This window comes from Miniopterus schreibersii (assembly GCF_964146895.1).
Source record: "Miniopterus schreibersii genome assembly, chromosome: 16".
Lineage (NCBI taxonomy): Eukaryota > Metazoa > Chordata > Mammalia > Chiroptera > Miniopteridae > Miniopterus > Miniopterus schreibersii.
The window spans coordinates 31,321,083-31,349,012 of NC_138116.1; the positions used below are offsets into that span (position 1 = coordinate 31,321,083).

The 27,930-nt window shown below is 51.1% G+C and overlaps 1 protein-coding gene across 6 annotated transcripts in view; it reads left to right on the top strand.

Annotated features, from left to right (window-relative positions):
• RPH3AL (rabphilin 3A like (without C2 domains)) overlaps nucleotides 1-23,556 on the top strand; it is a 126,208-nt gene extending 102,652 nt beyond the window's left edge. For 5 of the 6 annotated variants that reach the window (XM_081162468.1, XM_081162467.1, XM_081162471.1 and 2 more), the window contains 3 exons: nucleotides 18,749-18,862; nucleotides 20,784-20,930; nucleotides 21,180-22,331. In XM_081162468.1, coding sequence (XP_081018594.1) covers nucleotides 18,749-18,862; nucleotides 20,784-20,930; nucleotides 21,180-21,214 — 296 coding nt within the window. In that variant the 3' untranslated portion in view covers nucleotides 21,215-22,331. Of the gene's footprint in view, nucleotides 1-18,748; nucleotides 18,863-20,783; nucleotides 20,931-21,179 lie in introns of all 6 variants that reach the window. The other variant, XM_081162469.1, reaches the window with a different exon arrangement.
• Nucleotides 23,557-27,930: the final 4,374 nt, after the last annotated feature.

Consider the following 27,930-nt stretch of genomic DNA (forward strand, 5'->3'; position numbering starts at 1 on the left):
TCAGCCCAAGACTCAGGCACTGAGGGTCCTAAATGAGATAAGGCTAGAGAGATGAGGGGCTCATCTGATGCCCAGGGTTTACTTGGGTTTCTAGACCCAATAAAATAGACACACAGCTGCTTCTGAGGGGCCCTCGAGCATCTGTCTTCGGGTTATGACCTGGCAGCTATCTTTATACCATTTGGGGTTTTTTTTTCTTGTTACAAAAGTACGATGTGTTTATTATAAAATTGTAAAGGTTATCAAAAGATATAATCTAGCAGGTAAAAATTTCCCATAGGTCGCCCCTTCCAAACAGAACCGGCAATTAAGAGCTTGGCATCTGTTCTCTAGACGTCTTTTCCTCACCATCACTTGCTCTCTGCAGCAGGCCTTCCTTACACATTCTGCTGGACTCTGTTTCACTTCTCATTCCCATGAGGTCACTGTCCCTGCCATCACTGCCACAGACAAGCCCCTCGCAGGGGCCCCTTGCAGGTGGAGATGGCAGGTGGAGTGAGGGGAGCCAGCCCCTACTGGGACTGGCCTGAGGGGGGCGCTGTAGCTGTCCAGCCTTGAAGGGAGCCTGGGGGAATTTGTTGGAGAAATAGCTCCCTCTTCCCTTCTTTTCCAGTCTCCACCCTCAGAACTGGGGCTTTCTCCAGCTCCAGCCCTGTCAGGGTGTCAGTGTCCCTCAGGCTAAGGGTAGAGATGCAGCCGTGGAAACAGGGCTGATGGACACCACTGGCTTTAGAATGTTGCTTCCAGTGGGTTGAGGGGAGGCCCTGAGGCCCCCATCCAGAGAGGCCCTCACTGCCGTGTGTGCTCCAGCATCAGCGTGGTACACACACACACTCACACACACACTCACACTCCTCAGCCACACAGACGCAGATGGCCTTTTAATTACGTGGGTGAGGAAGCCAGCGACCCATATACTCAGAGTGAGGCCAGGCCATGTGGACACCCCTCTGTGAACTTGGTCTCCCTCTGCAGGCCAGGCTGGAAGCCCCCCCAGCCCCCCAGAGCACAAGGCGGCGCTTCCGCAGGCCCGGCCCCGTGCAGGGCACATCGCAGCCCTGTGATAATCCTTTTAGTGCTGAGCGGAAGGAAGTCGCCCTTCTGCTCGACAGGTGACCTAGTGTCTCACCCAGGGGCAGCAGGACTGTGAGGGCTGATGGCCCTGGGCAGGTCATAGAGGCCCAGGAGCTATCTGCACCCCCCAAGAGAGGGGTGCACCAGAAATGTGTGGGGTGCATGTGGTAGGCAGGGCTGAACTTGGGGAAACCCAGAGTCGGGGAGAGGGAGGAATAGGAGCTGGTGGAAAAGGCAAAGGAGGACAGCAGAGCGGTTCAGCGCCGTCGAAGCCAACATGTCAGGGGTTTGCAAGGAAGGGCGCCAGAGAGCCAGCAGCAGGCCAACTGTTCCTGGCCAGCTTCTAAGCCCCACGCTGGGAGGCTGTGCCTGCCCTCTGTGATGGGCCTGTGCAGAGCCAGGATCTGCGCTTTCTGATTGAGTTTGGGTCCCCTGGCCATCCCAGACCTGGCCGTGCGCTCACAGAGGCTTGAGGGTGGCTCCCAGATACTTATGGGAGGCCATAGGCCTGCGCCAGCTGGAAGCACCTTTATAGCTGGTTCTGAGTCGGGGGGGGGGGGGGGACCCTCTAGGAGGTCAGCCCCATGCTAGCCCTTCTGCGGCTTCCTGGTTCATGTGGCTTCAAGGTCAAGTCTGTGACAGCCCCTGGGAAGACTTGGCCATGCCTGCCTCTAGGAAGCCCCCAAGCTGCCAGGGCTGCTGCTTCTATCTGGATTCCTCCTCAGGCTGGTTTCCCTAAGCTGTCGGGCCCCTGGCAGCAGACAGCGCCCAGGGAGCAACCTTGGGAGTGTGGCGCAGGGACATCACCAGGCCTTTCCAGACGACTGCCAACTGGGAAACCAGCTGATATTTTTCTACCTTTGAAAGGGGTTTCTCTCTCCATCCCTGGCCCTCCATCAGCAGTGCCCAGGGGTCAGGCAGCTGGCTGGGGTCAGAGCTACAATGTGTGATCCAGGTCCAAGCCTGCCAGGCAAGCCCAGTCCTCGCAGCACCCCATTTAGTCAAAACTGAACTTGAGGCCAGGTGGAAACAGTGCCTGGCACTGGGGTGTGGTCTCCCCCACCACACTGAAAGCCGCGTGTGAGCAGGGCCATGGCTATCCCGAACAGGCCAGCTTCTCAGCATGTAGGGTGGGAGAGGCCCAGCATAGATGCTTATTAGTGAATGAATGCACCCCACCTGCTCCAGCATATTTATGGAGGGGTTTCACTAGGGCCTGCAGGCTCCTCCGGGTCACGGGTCTGTTGGACAGCCCCAGGAAACACTCGGAGGATGTTAAAATCACCCCACTCTCATGAGGAGTGTCTCATCCCAAGCCACTGCCTGTGGGGACCCAGGACCAGCATCTCTCTTCTGCCTCCAAGTCCCTGCTCCCCAGCATAGAAGCTGCTCCTGCTACCAGCACATTCTCTCTGGCTCTCTTCCCCCACCCACCCCCTGGTCCTCCCTTCTCCCTCTCCCTCTCCCTCTCCCTCCCCCTCCCTCTCCCCCTCCCTCTCCCAGCCCTTGGGGTACACACCTGTGGCTCCCAGCTTCCCCTGCTCCAGCCCACCCTACCTTCTTTCTCCTGCCCTTTAGAAGGAGGAAAGGTAATCAATAGATACAAGCCATGAACTTTTCAGTTCACAAAACATCAAATGAAATGTATTGATGTTTCTAAGGCAGATTCCTTTTCTTCCTTCTTTAAATTTTCTTTGTTAATATTTAATTCCACAGGCATGCATAATATATTTTAACAAGTTAATTCGGAAGTATATGAAAAATTTAAATCTTTTCTCTCGCTCGCTGTCATCTCCAAGCAAACCCCTTTCTCTTTCTCTCTGTTCCTGCAAACATATACTTGACATTGGGTTAGTTTTTGTTTTGCTTTGTTTTGTTTTAGTAACAAAAATAGGCTCTTCCCCATAACTCCGCATGTTGCTTTTTTCACTTAAAGACTATTCCTCCAGATCAATATATATAGATTTTACTTTATTATTTTTAATGGCTGAATAAATTCTCATTATATCCTGTATTGTTATTTAATTATTCACCTACTGATGGACATTCCAGTTGTTCCTGGCTTTTCATAATGCAAGCAATACTGAGACACCCTTCTATAGATGTGATGCTTTTATTTCCATGGAGTAAATTTCCAAAAATGAGGTTGTGTGTTTTAAATTTCAGTAGGCATTGCCAAACTATATTCCAAAAATGCTGCAGTCTTTTATACTTATTTATTTCTGCATCCTTGCCTGCCATGAACAGTGCTGGTATTTATTATCTTGGCAAGTACACTAGATGGAAAATGATATTTTATTGTTTTAATTTGCATATTTGAGTATCTCTTCATATCTTGGTTATTTATTATTTAGATCTTCTCTTTTAAAAATTACCTGTTCAAATCCATCAGTCATTTTTTATTATTTTTTATTATTGATATGATAGGGACACTAAATGGGTTGCAAATATTTTTCTCCTTGACTTTACATTTTGTATAGTATTTTGCCACTCAAAAATCGGTTTTGCCATTCAGAAACAATTTTTTTCTTAATTTTTGTGAAGTCAAGCATGTCTTTCTTTTTGCCTTGTGGTTTTTAGGTTTCCTATTTTGCTTTGAAATGTCTTCCTCTCCAAAGTTAAAAACATCTGCTAAATAAAAAGTTTAAGTAATATAAGAATAAAAGGCAATTATCTTAAAATGAAAAAATTACCAAAAAGAGAAAAATCTAACACCAACTATCATATTAACTGATAAAGCACTGAAGCCATGTTCTGTCCAAATGCAAACCAAGAATAATACCCCATCATTACCATCATTCATAGTATTGTATAGTATTAACTAATGTAATAAGGCAAGAAAATAAAATAATCTCTTACTATTGGAAAAGAGAAAAAATTCTCTTATTTGCAGATGATGTGATGGTATACCAAGAAAGCCCAAGAGAGTCCACTAAAACAACCCACTAGGATTAACAAGAGAATTTGAGAAGTGATGGGACACAAAGTAAATCAATACTTTACACACAAAAAAACAATCACTAGTTTTACTCTATACTAATTAGAAGTAGAAATGGGAAAATCCATTCATAATTGCAACAAAAATTATAAATGCCTAGAAACAAATTTTTAAAGAGAATTCATTATAAGTCCAACATGAAGAAAATTATAGACTCTTATCACAGGGCAGGAACAGAGAGGCAGATAAAAATCTTGATCCCTCCAAATTAGTAAGTGTAACAACTATCTGATTCCCAATGGAGTTTTTATAGAGAGGAGTGAATTCAAATGCTTTCATTATCCATTGGATAAACAAAAAGTGACATACAATGGAATATATTCAGCCTTAAAAAGAATGAAGTACTAAGTCCTGGGAAGTAGCTCAGTTGGTTAGAGAGTCATCCTGATACCCCAGGGTTGCAGGTTCAGTCTCCAGTCAGGGAGCATGCAGGAATCAGCCAATGATGCATAAACAAGTGGAACAACGAATCTCCCTCCCTCTCCCTCTCTCCCTCTCTCTCTCCCCCTCTCAAATCAATAAAAATTTAAAATAAAAAGAATGAAGTACTGACGCATGCTAGAACATGGATGAACCTTGCAGACATTATGCTAAATGAAGAAGCCAGTGACAAAAGGCCATGGAGTGTATAATTCCATTTATATGAAATGTCCAGAACAGGCAAATCCGTGGAGACAGAAAGGAAACTAGTGATTGCCTGGGGCTGGGGAGGATGTGGGGAAATGGGGAGGAGCTGCTAATGGGTGCAGGGTTTCTTTTAAAAGCGATAGAAATGTTCTGGAATTATACAGTGGTGGTGACTGCACAACCTTATGAATATATTAAAAACCACTGAATTGTGTACTTTCAAGTGGTGAATTTTATGGTACATGAATTACATTTTAATTTTTAAAAATGTCATAAGGAAGTTAAAGAATAGTTTAACAAAATCTTTTTTCAAAAGAATAGCAAGGGTAGTGGGAGGAGTTGCCTGACCAAATGTTAAAGCTTACTATAAAGTTACTTTAATCAATAGAAACAGTAGAGTATGGACACCAGGATAAATCGAATAAATAAATAGATAAGTGGAACTAAATAGTGAAATAACAGACCTCAGAACATTGGTAGATTTTCAATTCAATGGGGAAAAGAACAGGTTTTATTTAACAACTGGAGCTGGCATAATTAGATTCCCATCCCATTCCATGTGCATCCAGAAACACATTGCAGAAAGATCAAATTTCTAAAGGTTAGAAATAACACCGTGAACATATTAGAGAAAGATTAGCTGTGGTTTTTCCCTCTGTGTTATCTCAGACAGCTGGTGACACTCTGGCACCTGTAGGACAGGTGGGCTGACCACCTGAATTTGCTCCTCCCTCCTTTGGACACTGGGTGTTGATTTTGGCCAAGGATTTGCCTGCAGGCCCCTTTGGTGAGCCCGATACAAGTTTTCGCATAGCAGAACATTCATTCTTTCTTCAGGATCAGGTGGGGAACAGTGTGACCTGAGTTTCTCCTGGACCTGGGCTCTGGAGAGAGGCCTGCAGCCTCCCACCCAATCAGTCCCATGGGGTGTGTGCTCTGTGCTACTTTTTCCTGGCAGATCATTGCTTCAGGTTTATGGCCACAGAAAATAAAGTCAGCTCTTGAACACTCACAGGTATCTTTGTTCCCCTGTGAAATAGAGGGTAGAAATGGTGGAACCAGTACTTTAGGCTGGTGGGTCTTAGTCCCTTTAGAGCTAGGCCCACCTCTTCTGCAGGCTTCTTTCCTTTGATCTAGATTCCCACCCTTGAGCTGTATATAGATATTTGTTAGGAGTAGGGGTGGGGGATACCATCTTAGTCTTGTCTATGTGGGTAATAAGAGATTACATTTTTTCTCATATACTAGAAAGCTTAGAGGAAGGCAACTGCAGCGCTGGTTCAGTAGCTCAGTGACATCAGGACAGGTGTCTTTACAAGTCTTGCCCTTTCCCTCATGGTCCCATGATGGTTGCTGCAGTTCCAGCCATCACCATAAAGAAAGGAAGAAAGATTAAAGGGGAGGCTGGCAAATCAAGCCTTTAGTTTCTGCAGCCTTTCATTATAATAGAAGCAGGCGGGGGGGGGGGGGGGGGGGGCGGGGGCTGGTACTAGTACTGGAGGAGCCTGATTGCCTGTGAGAGCTGGAGAGTTGAATTTATCCAACTGAAGTCATTGCATGTGGACATTAGTCTCAGATAGGACTTTGTGCTCCTCTGCCTCCAGTGCCAGGGATGCTTAATATGATGGGGCTTCTTATTTTCTTCAGCCCCAGTGCTGTGACAGGAGGCAACACTGCCTGGGTGTGCTCTGTGGCTGGTCTGCCCTACCTTTCCCAGCTGTGGCTGAGCATCTGAATGGGCAGGGGACTGGGACTGAAGCCCCAAGTCTAGAGTCCATACAGTGCTCAGAGGGCTTTTAGGATGTGTCCTCTTCTCTGATGGGAGCAGAGCTGGGGTTCCTAGGAGACTGACCCTGGGTTAGTGAGGCTTTGCTGTGTCCACCCCTCCCAGGGAGCTGAGGCCGGGGCCCACATCTACAGCCTTCATCACTGCCCCGTGCCTGGAGGATTGGGAAGGTCTTTCCACTCTGCCCTCTACCCTAGACCCCGAAAGCCCCCGGCTGAGCACCAGCAAGTGCCCTGAGCTCCCCGTAACCATGAGGCAAATTCGCGCTCCCATCTCCCCTGAGGCCCGGGCCGCGCCGTCCCTCCCCAGGACCCTCTGCAGGAATCCTCCGGCCCCAGCCCCAGCCACCCGCCCGAGCAGAGCACAGGCTTCCTGGACGGATCGGACAGAATTACACGCTGCTTCACTTCAAGATCTGTTCTGGAAAAGTCCTTAAGTCTCAGATCTGTTCCAGTTGAGTAGTTTTAAGAAAAATAGGAGTTTTGTCATCACTTCATTTATCTGATAGATTTTAAACAATTCTTTTAAAATTCTAAACCGTGGTTCTGCTTGCAGACCAGTGAAAGCGAGCTTCAGGGCTGTTCAGATGGAGCAGTCTTGCTCCGCTCCACCTACAAATGTGTACCTGGGGTCGCCCTTCCTGAATGACCCCTGGGCTAACCTTCCCACTCAGATGCCACCGTCTCCTGCCCCCTGGAGAAGCCGAGTCACTGGGTGCTGCGCTGGCCTCAGCCAGAGCTCCATGACTCACGGTCATTATCTCATCTGACGCTCAGAACAGCCCTAGGGGCAGCTACGGATGGCAAGACTGCCTCGTAGTGATGAATGAGGAGGGGGAAGTCTGCCCAAGGTCACGTAGGCTGCGGCCAACAGGGCCTGGCACCAGGCTTCTGCATCCTGGCCCACACTCCTCCCCTCTGAGTGTAGTTAGAGTAAAGCTATTTATTGCCCACACCGCCACACATTGCTGCCTTCCTTCTTTCGAACTTGGTGGGAGGATTTTTGGTTGCCAGGAACAGAGCCACCGAGGCCAGCTCAAGTAAGGGGGTTGCTGGCAGGCTGCTGAAAGGTCTCCCAGAAGCAGGGACAGAGACAAAGGCTTGCGAGGCCTGTGGGGATAGGAGGGTGGCAGCAGTTTCTTTTGCTTCTCAAGGAACTCTTGGATCAGCTCCATTCCCCAGCCTCTGCCTGCTCAGCAGCTTGTACTCAGCAAGTCCGCATGCCCTTCCATCTCAGCATCTGCCCCACTCCCAGGACCCCACTGAGGGGGGAGCAGATTGGCCTGACTCACTTCTGCTTATGCTGCCCTTTTTTGCATCCAGCCTGTATTCCGTCAGACATATCAGGTGGCATGGCCAGTTAGGGCTGCTTTCCCCAAAAGCAGAGCTGGGACAGAGCAGGGGAAAATTTGCGTCTCTTGCTCAATAGCCACTGAACCACAGAATTGGGTGCTTCGTATCTGACAGAGTAGTGAGCTCCCTGTCACTGGGAGCATTCAAGCAGGGGCTACATATACTGGGTTGAGAAACGCACTATGGGCCTGTTAGTGTGTATCCAGAGTTATGCCTCCATGTTGTAACCAGGGCTTGGGGGATGGGGATACCTTCTATCATCCAAGATGGAGGAGGCCACGTGGCCCACAAAAGCTTTGACCCCAAGGCCTCTGTCTATTTAGCACAGAGCTGCAGCCGACGGAGCTAATAAGCAGTTCCGTGGCAGCCGTTTTTCCATCAAACGCATATGCCGTTTCCTGACTTCTTAACGCAGCATGCTATTTATACCAGTAGATCCATTCATTCTTAATGAGCCACAGTTGTGGATTGTAAAATGTTTTATTTTCAGACAGGATTGCTCACTGCCCAGAGACAGCTGTTGCTATGCCACTTTCCTTCTTTCTCCGTTTCTGAGAAATTAGCATTTCCGAAGTTCCTCTGAGCACTCGGCAGCCCTCTCCCACCCACCTCCACTCAGCCCCAGTGTTTCCCCAGCAGGCCCTGGACTTTCCATTTCTGTCACATCAGCCTGGACGTGGTACGTGCACTTCCTGCAGCCTTAGGAGCCGCTGGGTGGGTGCGTCGTGTGCAGGGGGCCAGCCTGGCTGAGGCTTGGGGAGGGAGGCAGAGCAGAGCAGGAGGCCTTCTGTGTTGGGAGGTGGGTTGATTGGACCTTTGCCACTGTTCTAGGTCGCAAACTGGCGCCGCGGTGATTCGATCTGGCTTGCTGCTTTAAATCCATTGACAACTTTTTAAAATGTGGAGGATTCTCATTTAAAAGAATATGGAGTCATTCTGGCTTCTTTTTTGAAGTCAGAAGGTCTGCCAATACTGCCTCTCCCTGGAAAAATGGGACGGGCTAAGTAGCAGCTTCCCTGTTTCACACAGGGCTTGCCGTTTCTGGTTTGCCATAGTCCCCACCCCTCCCTATTGTTTCTGACACTCTTTGCTCATCATCTGGGGTTATTAAAAAGAAAGCAAAATAGTTCTCATTTCCATATCCCCATGAAAAGAGAGAGAATGGAAGTTAGACCAACAGGGCACCTGTTGCAAGAAAAGTGGGCACACTTCCCTGTGGAAGTGAAGGATTCTCCTAGCCAGCCCACTTCACTCACTGGCCTTCCCACCTGACCAGTGGAAGGCAGGAGCTGACCATGTCACATCCGTGTCCCTACTCCTGACCCTAACCCCACAAACCCTGCCCTTAGTGACTTTGCTCCTTCTGAGCCATCACCTCCAGGGCCTCTCCAATAAGAGCTTAAGAAGTTAGGATTTGCAGAGCTGATGTGTTTTACAGGGGAGGCCAAGGCAGGAAAACTTTCTCTTTTTTTTAATCCTCACCTTAGGATATTTTTTTCATTGCTTTTCAGAAAGCATGGAAGGGAGAGGAAGAGAGAGAGAAACATCGATGTGAGAGAGACACATCAACTGGTTGCCTCCTGCATGTGCCCTGACCTGGGCCAGGGATGGAGCCTGCAACCAAGGTACAAGCCCTTGGCCAAAATTGAACCCCAGACCCTTCAGTCCATGGGCCAATGTTCTAACCACTGAGCCAAACCGGCTAGGATGAAAACTTTCATTTTTTGAAGTCCTTCCCCTCTAAGTCCCAGGGAAATGGCGGCCTGGCCACATCCTGTGTGGCTGTGTTTTGAAGGAGAAACCCATCATACTATTTTGTCTTGACCTTCGGAGCCCTTGGTGAAGCTACACACCAACCTAGTGCCGGTGGGTGGGAATGGAGGGGCCTCCCCCAGGCCAGAAGCCCTGGCTTCAAGAAACTGCCTTTGTCCTGCCCCTGCCCCTGTCCCCGCCCCCAGCAGCCTCCTGCCCCTGCCCCTGCCCCCGCCCCCACCCCCAGCAGCCTCCTGCCTATCTTGGCTGCTTGGGAATTCATTTCCCAAGAGCAGCAGAAGGCCCTCGTTAGCTACACCACCGAGGTCAGGGGCATGGCTGTCGCTTTGAATTTGTCTAAACCTAATGACAGCCTCAGTTGATTGGTCGATTCCAACTGCAAAATGAGGTCTGGGGGCTCCATGCCCCAGATCTGAGCTGAAATAGGAAAGCAGGGCCCAGCCCCCGCCCCCCCCCGCCCCCCCCCCCCCCCCCGCAGTCAGCCTCTGGCTTCGGTTCAGCTCACGTGTGCCAGGCCTGTGCTAGGCTCTGCCTTTACCCTCCCCAGCCACTCACCTGTCTCACCAGGTAAGCCTACAACTTAATTCCGCCCACTGTAGGCTTTTCAGCCTTTGGGGACCTGGGTGAAGTGAATAAACCTGGACCCGCCTGCCCTGTCTGTCTGACTCCAATAAAGCCTTAGGAGATAGCAGTGCTAGCTCCACTCCACTCAGCGACTCCCTCCTGGGGCTCCTGTCAATCACAGGGCGAAGGCGCCGCACAGATGGGGCCAGGATGGCTTCCCGCTGCTGGTCCAGGGCAGCACAGAGGCTGGGAGGCTCTGTGTCCACTGATCTCTACATAGCCAGGAGGCGCTGCGCCTCCCCTGCCTCAGTTGCCCTGGGTCCAGTCAAACCCCACAGCCCATCCCCACACCCCAGCTCTGAGCACAGACCCCACAGGCCTGAGCAGGGGCTGCTATTCCACCCCAGATGAGGGAACCTGAAGGACAAACCCAGAGGCCCAGAAAGCCAGACCCTAAAGTCATGTGACAGAGAGGCCTGGGGGAAGAGAGACAGAGATGCAGAGAGATGAGACTGGAGAGTGAGAAACTGACAAAAACAGAGAAAGAGGAACCAAGAGACAAACCCAAAAAGACTCAGAACACAGAGACACAGAGACACACGAGAGAGGGAAAGTAAGACAGACATGCAAAGGCAGAGAATTTTTTTTTAAAAAAACATCGGCAAGAGAAACACAAAGCAACAAAGGAAGAAACAAAGGCACAGAAACAGAAAGGAGAGAGAAGGAACTAACTAACGGAGGCACAGTTTGCATCCCAGCAAAGGAGTAGGCAGGAGGGGTGCCCTTGCTTGGTTTCATTTCCCCCGTTAAGTCAGAAGCAATAACCTGCCAGAGAGAAACTGTGCAGAGCACACCTAAACCAAACTGGCCCCTATCCCTTAAGTCCCTGAGCCCAGAGCCTTTCTCTTGAGCCAGCAGGGCTGTCCTGACCCCAGAGCAGCCCACCTCTGGCCTTTGACTTTCCTATGCTCTGTCAGGAATGCCGGGGCCCACACCGGCCCCAGCATTTCTACCTATAAATCAAGCCCATCTTTAAATTCCATCCCTTCCAGGAAGGCTTCCCTGACTTCCCCCTCTTCCTGAACACTCGCTGGCTCTCCAGAGCATCGTGTTCTCTCTGAGGGGAACTATTCTTATCTTCCATCCATCCATCTCCTGTTCTATCTGGAGCACCTCGAGCAAGGACAGGACCACAGGGTTTGGTGCTGGAGACCACATCACTATTGATTTGAGGATCTGTCTTCATTATCCGGTGCCTCCTGTCTGTGAGCCTGAAGGAGGGAGTTAATTAAAATCAATGGTGAATGAATAAATGAGCACAGAAAACCCTCCATTCTCCAGCTCTTCATTCCCAGCCTGGTCTGGGCTGTCCCTGCCAATGTCCCCTTTGGCAGCCTGAAAGGGGGACCAAGGAAGTGACCCTCCCACCTCAAAGATAAAGAAATGAGGTTCAGGGTGGTCAGGCAGAGAGGGAGGCTGTAAGCCTCTCTGGCTGCCACCTGGCCATCCCTTGGAGGACAGTTTCCCTGGCTTTGGGGCCACCTTTCTTTGTCCAGACCCTGACTCTCCAGAGCCTGGAAGAGTGTTTCCAAAACAAAGGAAGGACCTGTTCCTCTGGCTGGGCTCAGCTCGGGTTTGGAAGAAGAGCAGGCTCTGCGTGAACAGTGCTCTCCCTGCTGCCCCAGGGCCCACTCAGCCTGTGTCCATGGCAACTGGCCTCAGACCGCCCCTCCCCCCAGCAGCCTGTCGCTGGCTCAGGCTGAGGCCACCAGCTGCCTGGCTCGGCCCATTGGAGTGTCCTTCAGAGGGAGGCTGGAGGAGGCGCCTGCCTGGTGGAAAGACCAGCCCTTCTGGAGACAGAGCTGGCTCGCCACCGTCCAGTCCTCCTGTCTCTGCACAGGGCCCTGCCCTTTCCTGGCGCGGGTCCTGAGTGCCCGCCTGGCCCAAGGCCCGGCCTCGGGGGCTGAGGGAAGGAGCCAGATGCGCATTAGGATGCGGCCCCAACCTTGAGTGGTTCCAGGACCAGTTGGGGACGTCAAGGCAGGCATTTGTAGGAAGAGATTCAATGCCAGATGCGGCCTGAGAGGGGCCAGAAGAGCTGCCCAGCAGTAATGGGGAGAGCGAGTGAGGGCCTGTCGCCCGCCTTCCTCCCCAGGCTGGAGAGACTTTTCAGTAGAGGCACAATTCGAGGGGGTCCCTGGAAGATGAATCGGAGTCAGATTTTTAAAAATATTTATAGGCTTGCCCTGGCCGGGTGGCTCAGCTGGTTGGAGCATCGTCCATGCACCAAAAAGGCTGTGGGTTTAGTTCCCGGTCAGGGCACATGCTCAGGTTGCAGGTTCGAACCCTGGTCAGGGTGAGTACAGGAGGCAACCAATTGATGTCTCTCTCACGTAGATGTTTCTGTCTCTCTTTCTCTCTCCCTTCCTCTCTCTCTAAAACCAATAAAAACATGCTCAGGTGAGGATTAAAATATATATACCTTTATAGGCTTGTATAGCTTTTTAAACTTGCAGTGCCCTCTGTCCTCCTTGAGCTTACTTTATTGGTAGTTACTATTGTCCATTTTTCAGATGAGAAGATTGAGGTTCAGAGAGATGAAAGTATTTGCCCAGGAGCATTCAGGACAGGGCCAGAACTCAACCCTAGATGTTGGGAGTGAACAGAAGTCTTTCTCTCCCGCATTGAGGCCCCTGCTCCGATGGGAAAGGGGCCCAGAGAGAAACCCAGAAAGGGCGTTTAGGGGAAACAGAGTGAACCAGTCTGCCTGGAGGGGAGGACTTGGGCAGGAGCGGAGCCACTAAGGTGAGGCTGGACCGTGGGTGCCCTGCATACCAGCTGAGGAGGAAAGAGCAGGGATTCCAGTGAGAGACAGGCCTGGGTTCAGATCCCAGATCGGCCTCCAAACACCCTTGGAAGGCATCTGGTGCCCTCAGCATCCTCTGAGGCACAAGTTGGGAAAATAAGCTCCCTCGGAGAAAGTGAGTCCACCCCTGTGAGGTTGGCCTGGGCACCGAACACCGTGACCCCAGAGGCAAGCCCTGTGCCAAGGGGTGCGGACCATGAGCTCAGGATGCCCCCTCAAGTAAAACAGATCCCGTTTATCAGGCATCTATTATGTGCCAGGCACTGCCTGTGTTACCTCTTTTAATGCTCACAGCACAGAAAGGGACCCGTCACCCCCCATTTCATGGGTGGACCTGCTGAACACAGAGAGGTGGAGAAACTGGCCCCAAATCACACAGCTGGGAAGCAGCAGAGCCAGGACATGACTTGGGTCTGTCTGACTCAGAACTGGTGCCTCTTCACCACCCTACACTTCCCTTTTGCTGCCACCAAATAGAGCCCAGACTTGCCACCAGGCAGTAGGATTTCAGGCTGCAGGCCCAGCCCTCACCAGTCTCAGTGGAGACAACTCTGGGGCCCTTCTCCAGAGCCATGCCAGCCTGGTGGGCTGGGTAAGGCTAATTGGGGATGTCTATGCATTCCCTGCCTTATTATCTTTCCTATACATTAAAAAAAATTTTGTTGTTTTTAGTATGCAAAATTTTCCACCATCTGCTTTGCCTTGGCAGAATGTTTGCTGAAAATATCTCTCTTCCTCTCTAATTCTCATAATTTCTGGGGGCTTTGGGAGCCTCCAAGCAGAGCAGCAGCAGCTCGCAAGTGCTTCCCGAGCTCACAGGCTGCCGATTGTCCCTGTGCCAGGCAGGTGGATGTTGTGTGGCCCAAAAGTCACATCTCCCCACCTCACAACTACATGGGCTTTGGGGTCTCTCCAGTGGTGGAACAAAGCTGACCTGAGATGAATCCTAGAATCCTGGGTTGGCCTCCTTTTGTGTGTGATGAAACCCTGAGAGGTGCCCAGGTTCACAAAGAGAGGTGTAGGCAGAGCAGAGCCAGGAAGCAGGTCCCCCAAATCCCAGTGCAGGGCTATAAGGTCCAGTAGCCAGTATCCTGCCTGTCCTCTGGACTGTCCCAGGCAAGGTGTCTCCACAGGACTGCAGCTGCCACCCCTGTCCTTTCAGGCAGTCTGGAAAGACTTTCCAAAAGGGAAGGCTTCCCCCCACCTTCATGTGCCAAAACTCTGAGTTTCCATGGTGACAGTCAAATTGCAGATCCATCCAAGAGTGAGCCGGGGTGGGGGGGAAAGCTGGCCTCTCCCCAGAGAAGTGGGCATGGCTGGTGCTGGTTTTCATTCTCTGCAGCGGACAGCTCTTCTGGGGCATGATGAGAATGCCAGGTCCCCAACCAAGTGGTCCAGGGGCTCACGCCACTGGAGGGGAAGGCCCTCCGTCTTCCCCGCCTCCTGGCAAAGCCCAGCTGGATCCATTTGGTGATGCCTCCTGGGGGAAGCTCTTGGGACAGTCTCCCTCCTGGTGTTTTCCCATCTCCAATTTGAAAAGTCAGACGTGGACAGAATACAAGCGTTCATCCCCGAGCCATCCTAGACTCAACCTTTGGGGAATTAGAGGGGGAAAAAAATCAGCCTTCAGACACACAGTGTTTCGTTGAGGATGGAAGAGCAAGGGCCAGAAGATTTATGAGCCTAAACGCTTTGTTAATAGACCTGGAAGATTTACGATAGCAGCTGCTGTGCAGGGAGAAAGGTGGCAACAGCAACCGAATGGCAAATTAGCCAAGGTTTGGGTTTCACAAAGCCCTCCCAGCAGAGGCCTGGCCCCCTGGCTCGAAATCCCAGACAATGGGCACGGATGCTCAAGCCAAGGGGGTGCCTCCGAAGGAAATGAGTCTTGTCAACTGGCTGCTTCTCTGCTCTGTGATGCCTTAGTGAGCTCATTGTCATCTGGGGTCATCTGCCCCTTCCGTGCCTGCAGCCCTTTGGGGTCTATAAAAGGAGACAGAGAACAGGCCGAGGGACTGTCACTTGAGAAGGTCTTATTTTTTTGAAACCTTGTGCACATAGGCGCCACATGGGATCTAGGCAACGGGGCAGCCGAACCCACCTCCAGGGTGGATGCTTTGGACAAGGCATACCCCTCACAACAAAAACGACGCTCCCAGTAGTTCAAACCCGTGCCCGCTCCCAATCATACACTGTGACCAGGGAGGGCAGATGACAGAAGGGGAGGAAGGGGAAGAAATGTGATGAATGAGCTTGCCACTGTAACCCGGGTCCTGGGACATCCTTCCCCAGGTCTCCTTTGAGTTGTGGGTATTTTGTGCTTTGGGGCATCTGCCCATTAGCACCAAAGGATCCTGGCATTATTTTAACACCATGGAGCCCCATGTCCCCCCTGCCCCAGGTTTGTGAAGATCCCGCATATCAAGCAGGGAAGAGACGGAATACTGCAGGTCAGAAGGGGTGACTAGATTATCCTTAAGCATCTCTGCCAGAGCGATGGGGAGACTAGTGTGAGATCAGTCACAGTCACCGTGCTCTCCCAAGGGACTCCCGCTGCTTAGCAGGCTGCTGGCCCCCACCCCTGCTGCTGCGGGAGGCAGCGGGCAGAATCCTCCCTGAAGCCTGCGCGCCTGCCTCCTGCCCACCTCCCACTCCCTCTCTCTGCGGACCCGTGGGGTTGGTGTTTAGTCAGTCAGTGAGTCAAAAATACGTAAATGCTTATAGAACCGACACCAATTAAGTCCTGTCTCAGTGGAATCATGATCAAAGACAAGCAATTGCAAAGTAAGTCAGGCCTTTCCTTGCATTTCTCAAATACTGTGAAAGGGAGCATAGGGACCACCACCCCTCCCAGTCCCTGTCTCCCCTTGATTCTATATCACAAAAGTCCAAGAAGCCTTCCTTGAGGGCAGGGACAGAAAAGGCCAAATCCTTGAGCAGACAAAAGAATAGCTGGCGACAATCAGGTTAGCGTTGCTCTTGCGCCACCCACGTGGATCAGGCTCTGTGAAAGGAGACTCACGCCAGCCTGATTCGGGGTGCAGTTTGGCTCCTGCCCATGAGGGCCCCTCGGTTCTGCAGGGGGAAACACACACACAAACATGTACAGCAGAAAGTGGTTGGTGCAGTTGTAGCAGAATGCACAGGGCATTCCGCCAGCCTTGCACGGGTGATGGGTAGGGCTTCCTGGAGGAGGTGGTATCTGCCTGAACCAGGAGAAAAGCAATGGGTAGGGCATTCTGGGCAGAGGGGAGTGAGCCACTGCCGGAGATGCTAACTGGCAGTTTGGCAGGAGCTCCAAGCCACTGGGGCTTTAGGACCCTGGGGTAGGAGAGCAAGTTGTGTGGGATGGGGTTGAACAAGTAGACAAGGAAGGGTCAGGAGCTTGGGCTTGACCCTGGAGATTATGAGGAACCTTTGAAGAGGGGTAACTAGGACTCGTGTCTTAGCTGGAGCATCCCGGGCTGTGCAGGGGGGAAGGGGAGAGATGCCTACAGGTGGGGCCAGGTGGGAGGTTATCACAGGAATCCAGGCTGGAGACAATGAGGCTTTGAGCTCAGCACTGATTCAAGGACCGTTTAGGAGGTGAAACTGTCTGAGAGAGAAGAACCAATTAGTCATGAGAGCTTCACAAAGCACCTACTATGTGCCAGCCACTGTGCAATGGAAGCACAAGATTGAGAATCCCTTAGAGCTGAAATGGTTGGTCAGCTCCAATCCTCTGGTTGCTTGGTCTGTGACCTGTGACTGCCTTTAGCTGGCAGGTGACACAGGCTGAAGTCATGAAGGCTTTTCAGAAGGCTCCAGATCCAGGTGGAAGCTATGTGGCAGAGGTCCTGCCATTGCCCCCCCCCCCCCAGTGCCCATAGCAGTGCTTTTCTTCCCTAACTGACCGGGCTCTTCTTCCTGCTGGGTGTTAATGCAGCCTCGGGCTTCTCTGCACGCCACTCACATGAAACCTCTTAGCCACCCTTGGTGTAGATCAATTTTGTTTCTACTCTCACTTCCCACCAAATGGGTCCCTGTGGCTCAGGGTTGTTTGGCAGATTGACTAAGACAATGGTCACTAGGTACCTAGCACAGTGCCTGGTAGAAAGAGCTCAGCCCCTCCTAACCTCCGTCCAGAATTAACACGTTGCATTCCCGGCATCGAACACACTGGCTCTTACCCCATCCGCTAAGTTAGTCACCTATGAGGGCTGCTTCCCCGTGGGAGCCGCCTCCTTGTAATCCCAGATCTTTCTGTACAGTTGTACTTGTTATAACTACATCATTTAATTAAATGTCATGTAAATTGATGAAAAGAGTCAGAAAAGAGAAAAAGTTGTCTCATTAAAACCAGGACTTTGGGAAGTTTTGATAGAAGCCACTTGCTTAAAATAGCTATTGAATTAGATGTGGGCAGGACAACTGTAACAGACAGGAGAAAGAAACAGAAAAGTAGAAGATTCTGCCCTCATCTTGCTTCGCCCCTGTCTTTAAGCTCCAATATGGGAATCACAGCCAAACACACATGCAGTTTAGATAGGAAAGACCTTGTGGCCCAGCGGTGTGGCTCAGTGGATTGAGCGCCGACCTGTGCACCGACAGGTCACCGGTCCAATTCTCAGGGCACGTGCCTGGGTTGTGAGCTTGGTCCCCAGTAGGGGGCATGCAGGAGGCAGCCGGTTGATGCTCCTCTCATATCTATATTTCTATCTCTCCTCTCTCTTTCTCTCTAAAAAAATCAATAAAAACATATTTTTGAAAAGACCATGTGGACCCAATTCCGAAGAAGCACCCAAACTCTACATCAAAGGATTGATGAATGGATGTACATTTTTATGCTTAAAATTAAAACAGAATATTTAACGTAAATATATTCTGTATTATGCTCCCACCGGTGACAAACCAGCCAAATATGGTCCCATTTAGTCCAGAAAAGAGGCTTTCTACCTCGGTGGGTGTTCACTGTGAGGGCTTTCCTCCTCTCCTCTCTCCTGGGATTCCAGACCCATCCGCCCGGCTCCGTTCTGCATTCACAGACCCCACTGGGAATCACTGGATGAACTGGGGTGAGAGCCCAGGCCGGCTGGCTCCCAGGTCAGTTCTTCCCGTGGAATCAGAGTGGTTAGGAACACAGGCTGTGGAGCCAGACTGCCAGGGCTAAAATCCTGGCTCCTCCACTTACTACCTTGTGCAAGTGCCTCAGTTTCCTCACCTGTAAAATGAGGATAATGCTGTTTCCCACCTGACAGGGCTGTTCCTAAATTTCAGTGAGTTAGCACATATAATATAAAGTGCCTGGAGCATTCCATAAGGGTCAGGGAGGACTGGAATTGCTGTGACTACAGAGCATTGTGGCTTTCGGCATGGCCAGGTGCAGGCTCAGAGCAGTGGTGCCTTCACCAGGGGGCATAATCGGCTCCTAACACAGGGAACCGGTGACTTGTGGAGATGGCTGGCCAGGGGGTGAGCCCTCCCTGCTGGTACTGGTCACACTGGGCCTGAGTGCCAGCCCCCTCACACCAGGACTCACTTCTTTGTCAGAAAGGAGTAGCCTTCTGTCCCCATCCCCAGGCCATTGTTTCCATGCCCCAAACACATGGGCCAGCTGAGGTTCTATGCCACCTTGTCTGGCAGGAGGGAAGCCTGGCCCCCTCTGCCCAACATGCCTGCTGGTGGTGACCGGTAGGGGTGACCTTCTGTGCTGGTGTCTGTCCTTTCAGTGGTTTCCAGTGACAGTGACAGCGACTCGGATCTCAGCTCCTCCAGCCTGGAGGACAGATTCCCGCCCACTAGAGTCAGAGACCTGAAAGGCGACAAATCCTGCGGGGAATCGGGTAAGCACACTGCTGGCTTCTGAAGCTCCAGGTGCAGGTGGCTTTGCTGCCTCCTTGGGCCTCTGCTCCCCAGGTGTCTGCGGGGTTGCCCTGGATCAGGAAGGAAAAGTGGGCCTGGGGCTGGGACGACTAGGAGTTAAAGTCTTAGCACCACCGAAGAGCAGGGCGGAAAGGAGGCTCAGGGGTATATTCAGTGGGGTCGGGGGGCAGGCTCAGGGGCCTCCCTGGCCCTCGGCCTGCGCACCTGGGCTTCCTCGCCCCGCTCGCTCCCTGTGACCATCCCAAATGAGATTCTGCCCTGTGAACGATGAGACTGTGGAAGTCAGGTACAGAATTCTCTGGACCAGCTCAGCTCTGCCATAAGACTGCAGTGGGACCCCAATAAGTACTATGACCTCTTGGGCCTCTGTTTTCTGGTAGCACAAAAGGGATGGAGCAGGTGATCTCCAAAGCTCCTTCTGAATTTACCATGTCTGAGTTCTCCTCTGTGACCCTGCCATTTGAAAGACAATTAACTGGGGCCTTGAGGCTGGTGCAGACAAGGCCTGCGGGGTACATTTTCCTCTCTTTTAAATACCCAAAGGTCCTTCCTCAGAAAAGGACCAGCTTCATTTAGGGCTATTCCAGAGGTTAGAACTAGGATATCTGAAAGTCTGTTCAGGAGGCTGATTTCAATACATGAGAAAGCTTGATAACTGCTCCAAACTGGAACAAAATTTCTCAGGATGCTGTTCTGGGAGAAGGCTGGATGATCAGCCAGAGCTGATTGGAAAGAGTCCTGCTGGGGATGACAGTTTGGGCTAGATCAGAGATGGCAAGTGCCTGGCACACGTGCTTGTACTTCCACTCCTGTGCCGTGGCAGGCATCACTAGTTGATCGTGATGCACTTTCCCGCAGAGCCTGATGTGGCCTCAGAATCCTTCTCGGCGCAGTTTTCCAAGTGGTCAGTATCAATACGAAATGATGCAAGAGATGAAACTGTCCCTGGACTAGGTGATCTCCTAGGCCTCTCGGGCCAAAGGTTCTATCTTAGGAAAGTGTAAAGGAAACTTACACCAGCCTTGGTTTCCAGAGCAAGTTCTACGCTCCCCTCGCCTCTCCCACCGGAGCTCTTGTCCCCTCCCTTCCCACCAGCTCTCAGCTATGACCAAGTGGGTCTTGTGGGTAGGAAAAGACGGATTTCAGTATCACAGGCCCCAGTTCTGCTCTCTTGGCCGGGCAAGGACCAACACACATATCTGAGTGAGGGTCCTTGAGTTAGTAAAGGCAGCAATGAATACGCATTGAGTTCCCTGAAATATAAACCCTTTCCCCACCCGCACCCTCATTCTTTGAAGGCAGGAAAAATTCCTCCTTGCTGTCAATTTTCTTTTTTTTTCTTTTTCTTAAATATGTCTTTATTGATTTCAGAGAGAGGAAAGAAGAGGGAGAGAGGGAGAGAGAGAAACATCAATGATGAGAGAGTCATTGATCGGCTGCCTCCTGCACGCCCCCGACTGGGGATCGAGCCCGCAACCCGGGCATGTGCCCTGACCGGGAATCGAACCCTGATCGCCTGGATCCTAGGTCGATGCTCAACCGCTGAGCCATGCCCGGCTGGGCTTGCTGTCAATTATCATGTTGGTGACTTTATTTGTTCCTTAGTGCATCGACCCAAGGGCCCATTTGATGGCCTTTATATATCGTGGACCAATCAGCAGTGCCAGAGGGTGGGGTCACACTAGACCATGGCAGCCATGTGGGGGCAGGGGGCGGTTCCCAGGGTAAGGGGCTCTGAGCAGGCAGTCCCATAGCCGCCCATCACAGATCTGAATTAGAAGGCTCTCCATCAGCTAGCTGTCAGGCTGAAATCATCCCTGTGTCTCAGTTTAAGGTCCAAAGGGCCCAGAACTATCTGGGCTCACATATGGTCTCTTGCAGGTGGCATCACAGAGTCCCCCAAGATGGAGCTCGCCCACCCACCCAGCCACCTGTCGGGGAGCCAGAGCAGCCTGGCCAGTGAGACCGGGACAGGCTCTGCAGACCCACAGAGGGGCACCCCACCCTTGCCGGACCCAAAGGGCCTCAGTGAGTACCCAGCCACTTCCTCTAACCCCACCACCCCCTCTCCCTCTTCAGCTCCCCCTCCCCCAGGGCCCTCCTCCTCTCCCACTCAGTCCTCCCCTGCACCCCCCAACCCCCACCCCGTTAGTATTCCGGCAAGGAGCTCTCCTTCCCTGCTGTCACCTCCATTTCATTCCCAAAGGCCAAGCTGTCACCAGGAAGGTGCCCCGCCTCTGCTCACCCTATAGTGGCCTTTTTTTCTCTCCCCCAAAGGCAAAAGGCACACCTGGGCGAGTCCCCGCTGTTGATGTGGCCCCGATGAGCCCCTCTGCCTGCCCTAGGCAGCGGCCTCTCTGGCGCATGGAGCAGGCTTTCCAGTTGGAAGAGACTGAGAGAGCGCATGCGCACCCACGATGAGCCAGACCCTCCCTGGCTCCTTCCTGGCTCCTTCTTGACCAGCCCTGGAGGCCTCACATCCCACCCTGTCGGATGTGACTGCTGACTCAGCAAACCAGTGTTTGGGGGGGCGGAGTCTGCTTCCCCCGACTCAGTGCCTTTCTGCACCCCTTCTCTTCTGGGGGCCCCCCTCTCACACCCGCCCCCAGCCGTTCCACCCAGCCCCGACCTTTATTTATTGCCCACCCCTGACCCCTCTCGTTCTACCCCATGTTTATTTCAAGTTGGCTCTCGTCTTGGGTTGGGCTGAAGAGCCTTCAGACCCACCTTGTGGGGGCCCCCCACATGCACTGCTGTTTCCGAGGGCACCCGGAGGGTTTCTCGTGTTTGTATTAATGGGAGAGGTCCAGCCTGAGCATTGCCCTTCAGAGCTGAGCTTGGCCCAGAGCAGGCTCACCCACCCTTCCCCTCTGCTGTAGCTCCGGGAGGTGGGAGCAGCACCCTCCCCTTGCTCGGGGGGCCCAGGAGCTGCTGCTGGCACCTGGCTCTCTGTGGCTTCCTGGAACCCTCCGTTGGCCTCCCTGGGTTCTCTTGGCCTCTCCCCAGCTGTGGAGCTGAGAAGGGTTCTGGTGAAGACTGAGAATTCACTCACTAAAGAGCAGCCTTCAGCCGTGTCCCCAGCTGGGGCCTAAGGCTCCCCTAAGCCATTAATTCACTTCTCTTCAGTAGGTTCAGTTTGGCATGAAAAATACTTAATTCAAAGCACAGGCAGATGCTTCTGGAAAATCCTTCCCTGAAGAGAGAGAGTGTGCGTTTGTGTGTGTGCATTGTTGTCTGTATCCTCCCATCTTCCCCCCCACCCCCAGGGCCTCCCTCCCCCACACCCCATCCTCGAAGGGCCTCCTCTCCAGGCTCTCAGGCCCCCACCATTAGCTTTTTTGCCACTGCTGCTGGCAGATGGTAAAAAACTCATTGCTTCCCTGTACAAGTTATGCTTCAGAATAAAAATAAAGATTAGGATTTGCATTGAGCCAGTGTGTTGATCAAAAGACCACAGTTGCTGTGCTTCTGAGATGATTGATTGCTGGGACACAGAATGAGTTATACAGACTTACGCGTACATATGTAAAAATGTTTATCGAATGAAAGAGGCCTTCTGGTTAAATATGGTGGGCTGAACCATATTTCCCCTGCCCCCCCCCCCAAACCCCTGCTAAAATGGCACAAAGGAATGAAAATGGCATCGACCACAAAGACAAAAGATAGGCAAGGAGATGGCAGCAAATAAGAAAGCTCTGAAAATTTCGGGAGACAGAGAGTATAGCTTTAGGGCCAGCTTTCACTGCTCCCCAAAATGTCTATAAGAGAGAAAGCCAGCTGTGAACAAGCCCATTTGCTCTGTAGAAGCCCCCAAATGCCTAGAGTTTGGAGGGACCAGGTATCCCTAAGGTGGAAGTTCAGGATGGGTATGAAAATAGTATTGCGTAGAAGAAGTGGTTAAACACCCCCCCAAGTCCCTTCTCCCAGCGCTCATGGCCTGTGACTGCCCTGCCCTTCCCTAACCCTGGTAGAAGATTGGTTTACTGCTGGCCAAGGTTGAACTAGAAAGATTCTGGATTGGGACCCTAAGTCAGCCAAAGGCTGAGGTAAGGCAATGGTTATGGGAAGACTCTCAGCGCCCTTCCCCTGCTAACAGCTGGGCCTGTTCCACATCCATTCTTCCCCAAGGCAGGACATTACTGAATGTCTCTCTGGGAAACTGACCAAAAAGAAAAGATGAACAGAGCCTGACCTTGGTGAGTCCCCAGTCTGCCCAGTCACCACTGTGAGGCCCCCAGCTCCCCAGCCCTGCCCATGGATACAGAGCTTCCGATTGTCTGCTGAGTTGCACTCACAGTGGGAACAGCCAAGGGCACCAACAGTTGACCAAGACCAACAACCAAAATGCAGAGACCACTACACAGAAGGAAGGGGTCAGAGCACAACCCTCTAAAGATATTCACCCATGAAACAAGAAAAACAATGTTATTTTTTAAAAGGAAGTGTTAAAGCTCTTCAACATATTAAAATATAATAGCAGAAATTTCTAAAAGCATTAGAAAGAATGGAAGGTGAGACAAAATCTCCCAGAATGTGAAACACAAAAACAAAGATGTAAAAGTAGGAGGAAAAAAGTCAAGAGAATTGGAGAATCAAAAGATAAGAGCCATGCAGTGCAGAAGGTCTAACGTCCAACTAATAGAAATTTCAAACCAAGAAAAAAAAATACAGGAGAAAAAATTGTCAAAGAAATGATTCAAGAATATTCCCTAGGACTGAAGGAAACACGCTCCCTAGAGAAGGAACTCGCCAAGCGCCCGGCACAGTAACATAAAACCACAGCCACGTGGATGCCACCGTGAGCAGCCCTGTGGCAGTCCCTGTCGATGAAGATGCACGTGGCCTGCAGCTACAGATAATCCATCACCTAAGGTCTTGCCGAAACAGATTCTCACTCACTCCCAAGGCCTGGGCCTGAGAGTGCACGCCTCGCAAACTCCCAGGGATGCCCATGCTGCTGGCTGGAGGGCCACCCTTCCAGTAGCGCTGGTCTGGGGCAGCGGTTGTCACCACTGGCTGCTCATTGGAGTCACCTGGGGAGCTATACAAGCCTCCTGCCCGACTCATCCGCAGAGATTCCGGTTTAATCAATTTGAGGCACAGCCTTGACATCAAGATTTTTAAAGCTCCCCAGGTGACTCCAGTGGGCTGGCAGAACCAGAACCATCTCCCTATGGAAGCTCTTCTGCATGGGCTCCAGACGTGCCTAGAATGTTTGGAGCAATAACTTTTTAGCAACAAATTGGAAACAACCTAAATACTATGGACAGAAGAATAGACTCATAATTGTGATATAGCCAAGCAATGGACTGTCATGCAGTGATGAAAATGAGGGGCCACACTCAGCACAGATGACTCACAACACTGAGCAAAGAAACAGACGGCAGAAAAATAAATAATGATGCCATCTATGTAGAGGTTTTTAAACACACAGCGTTGTAAATTAACATATATTTTATGCAGTGAAAGAATAAAGAAATACATAGGAAGGATAAACAACAGATTTCAAGATACATCTTGAGTAGAAGACATGCAATTAAGGAGGGGTTTCAACTTTATTAGTAATGTTTTAGTAATCTCAGTGACAGATAGATAGGCTTGTAATGTATATATTATATTTTATATATTATACAGGGCTGGGCAAAAGTAAGTTTACAGTTGTTTGTATGGAAAATGAAACAATAATTAATAATAATACAAGAATAAACTCTGTTTGGCCCTGGCCGAGTAGCTCAGTTGGTTAGAGCGTCACCCTGGTACGCCAAGGTTGCAGGTTCAATCCCAGGTCAGGGTGCATACAGGAATCAACCAATGAATGCATAAATAAGTGGAACAACAAATCGATGCTTCTCTCTCCCCCCTCAAAATGAATTTTTTAAAAAGAATAAACTCTGTTTCACGTACTCACAACTGTCAACCTACTTTTGTCGACTCCTGTATTTATTATATTTGTATTATTTTTATATGTATGAAATCTTTCAAAATAAAAAATTTAAGCATTACAGCAAGACTTCTTAACATAAAATTTCAGGACACCAGGATAAAAATCCTAAAGAAAAAAAAAGTCCACAAACCTTCCAAAGAGGAAAAAACAGGTCACATACCAAGGATCAGAGATTAAAATGGCATTGAAATTCTCGAAGCAGATTTTGAAACTAGAACACAGGGAAGCAGCATCTTCTGAATTCTGACACGGAATGATTTCTAACCTAGATTTATATCCAGCCCAATCTCAATGACAATAGAATAAAGATATTTCATGTGTGTTGTTTTTTAATTTACCTCCCATACATTCTTCTCAGGCAGGTACTAGAGGATATGCTCCAACCAAACAAGGGAGAAACCCAGGAAAGAGAATGCCAGGGACATGGGATACTGGAGATCTGACACAGAGGGGGGCACAGAGGGTCCCCAGGAGGATGGCAGTGGCTGTGTGGCTGGGCTACAGGCCAAGGCCAGCCAGCCCAGATTGGAGCAGGAGAACAGAGTTGATATACAAGATATCCAAAAGGCTAAGAAACGTGTGTGCGTTGGGGAGATTGTATGTGATACCATGATCTTTTATCATATATCATGGTATATAATATATAAAACTGAAAAAGGAAGAAATAGAATCGGCATGAGGTTTCGCTATGAAGGTAAACACCAGCAGAAGTGGCTGAGAGTTCCAAGGGTGCCTAGAGAGGGACTTGAGGGGGGACAGGGGATTGCCACCCTATGTTATTATAAACTTTGTAGGACATTTGCCCCTTTAAAACTATATACTACATTACATTTCTAACAATGAGATTTTTTTCATGGAAAATACATATCAACCTCCGGATAAACCCCTGGGGTGGAGGTGAGAGCCGAGTCTATAGCAGGTGAGTGAGGTAGGGAGGCTATAAGGACCTGCCTGGCAGAGAAAATATAGCCCCGGAGGTCCCTATATCCAAATATGTGGCCTGTAAGGAGCTGGTGCCCCTGCCTCGCAGCTCAAAGCTACCTCTGTGCTGGGACCAAAGCCCCTTAGACCTCTCAGACCCGCTGCAGCACAAGCCCCCGCATTCAGCTCCCACCAGAACCCAAATGCCTTTCCTAGGGATGTGTCTGAGGGTTGATGGCCTCTGAAGTAGTTTCACTGAGAGCTAGTCCAGGAAGCCCTGGGCTTTAGGGGGACGGAGGGAATGCATATTCCCCCACAGGGGTCTGGGAGCTGCCAGGAGTCAAGAGCTCTTTGTGGGCTGGGCTGGGAACCAAGAAATCCTTTCTTCACAAGAATGCTGGCTCTCAAGCAACCAAGTTACCAATTAACTTTTGGAACTCAGCCTTTCGTGGGGGTGGGGGGGTGTTCGGTGTCATCTGTAAAAATCAGGGAGTACAGAAATGAATTCATCTGTCCCAAATACCAGATAAGCCGAATAAGTAGTCCCTGAAAGAGGCAGCAGGTGGAAAGCTCACGAACTTGGGGCAGCTGGTTTCAAATCCCAGCTCCACTAAGTAGTGCCTCGGTTTCCTCATCTATAAAATGGGGCTAACATTCCTTCACAGGATTAGTGTGGAAATCAAAACCCTGAAAGTGCACATGGAACTCCTCCCGCTACTATTACTGTTCCCGTGGGATTCAGAGCGGGCTCGTCTCTGGAGTTGTTAGATGATGTGGGCACGGGCGTGCGATGGCTGCGTGGAGCCTGGGGCACAGCAAGTGTTCTCTCCTCCCCTTGGGGATGACGGTGCTCAATCCATTCAGTATGTAATGGGCAGCTCCCAGGTGCCAAGTGCAGTCTCAGAGGCCAAGGTTCAGAAGTAGACAAGACGTGGCCCCTGCCCTCACCGGGTGTTAAGGCACAGGTCACCCCACCCAAGTGCTTCTGGCTCAGAGATCAGGGTGGGGCGTAGGTTGTGCATTTCTGAGTTCCCAGGGGATGCTGATGTTCCTGTTGGGGAGACCACATGAGAGCCTCTGATCTACTGGAAGCGTCTACCTGCATTTCCTTGGACTGTCCTCCCTAAACCGACCCAGGCAGGGGAGCAGCCCCCACAGGCTGAGGGAACTGACCTCTGACAGAGCCCTGCTGCTGCGTCTTACCCCTGGACAGATGTGTTGCCCCAGCTGTTCCCCAGCCCTGGAACAAAGAGCATCCACAGGCCCAGCAGGCGAGAGCCACTTCCCCCCACAAAGGTGGGGGCTGGCATCTTTCCCAGTGGAAAAAACGCCCACTCTCGGGCGTTGCTTCTCAAGGTCCCCGGAAGCCTGCAGTCTCTGGCTCTGCTGTTCCTGCCTCTCGGGGAGTGCGAGGGGCAGCAGGCGGTGGAGAGGGAAGCTGCCGCCTGGAGGGAGGCCCACCAAGCCTCCAGGCAGCGCCCTCCCTGGCCGCCTGGCCGCCCCGCCTCCTCACACCACTTTGTGTGCTGACAAACAGCGCCCTTAATGCCACGGAGCCAGGCCAGCGAGAGATGCAGCACCCAGCCTTTTGCTGCATAATAACCATCACGGCCACCATTTGTTGAGTCAGGCACCTGCTGCAAGCTTGAGGGGTTCTCACCCACCTATGAGACAGATACTCCTATTGTTCCCATTTTATGGAAGAGGAAACTGAGGCCTGGAGAGATCAAGAGAGCCTGTATTTGAATGCAGGGCAGTTGGATGCCAAAGACTGTGCTCAGCGGAGGATGGGGGTTTGCTGGTGAGAACAAGTAAGGATCCCGAGGGTGGAGGGAGCCAGGAGCAGACAGACAGAAGGGCAGGTGGGCTGTGTTGGCAGCACAGATGGAAACTTCTACATGAATAGGGTAGTCAGTCCTGTCCCACTGGGGCATGTTCCCACTGCTAATGTAACATGAGAATAAAGCTCAGTCGCTGCAGAGATTGTACCCCATTTTGGCTACTGTCTGGCACCCCGGCCCAGTGTGTCTGAACACCATGTGTTATGAATCTTTCCTCATCGGGACTCCGAGTAGATTCAGCCGAGCAACTGTCCTTTTCTGGTCACGTGTAGGCAGGTGCAGGAGTGGATTTGGCTTAGAGAGTTTCCAGGAGCTTCCATCA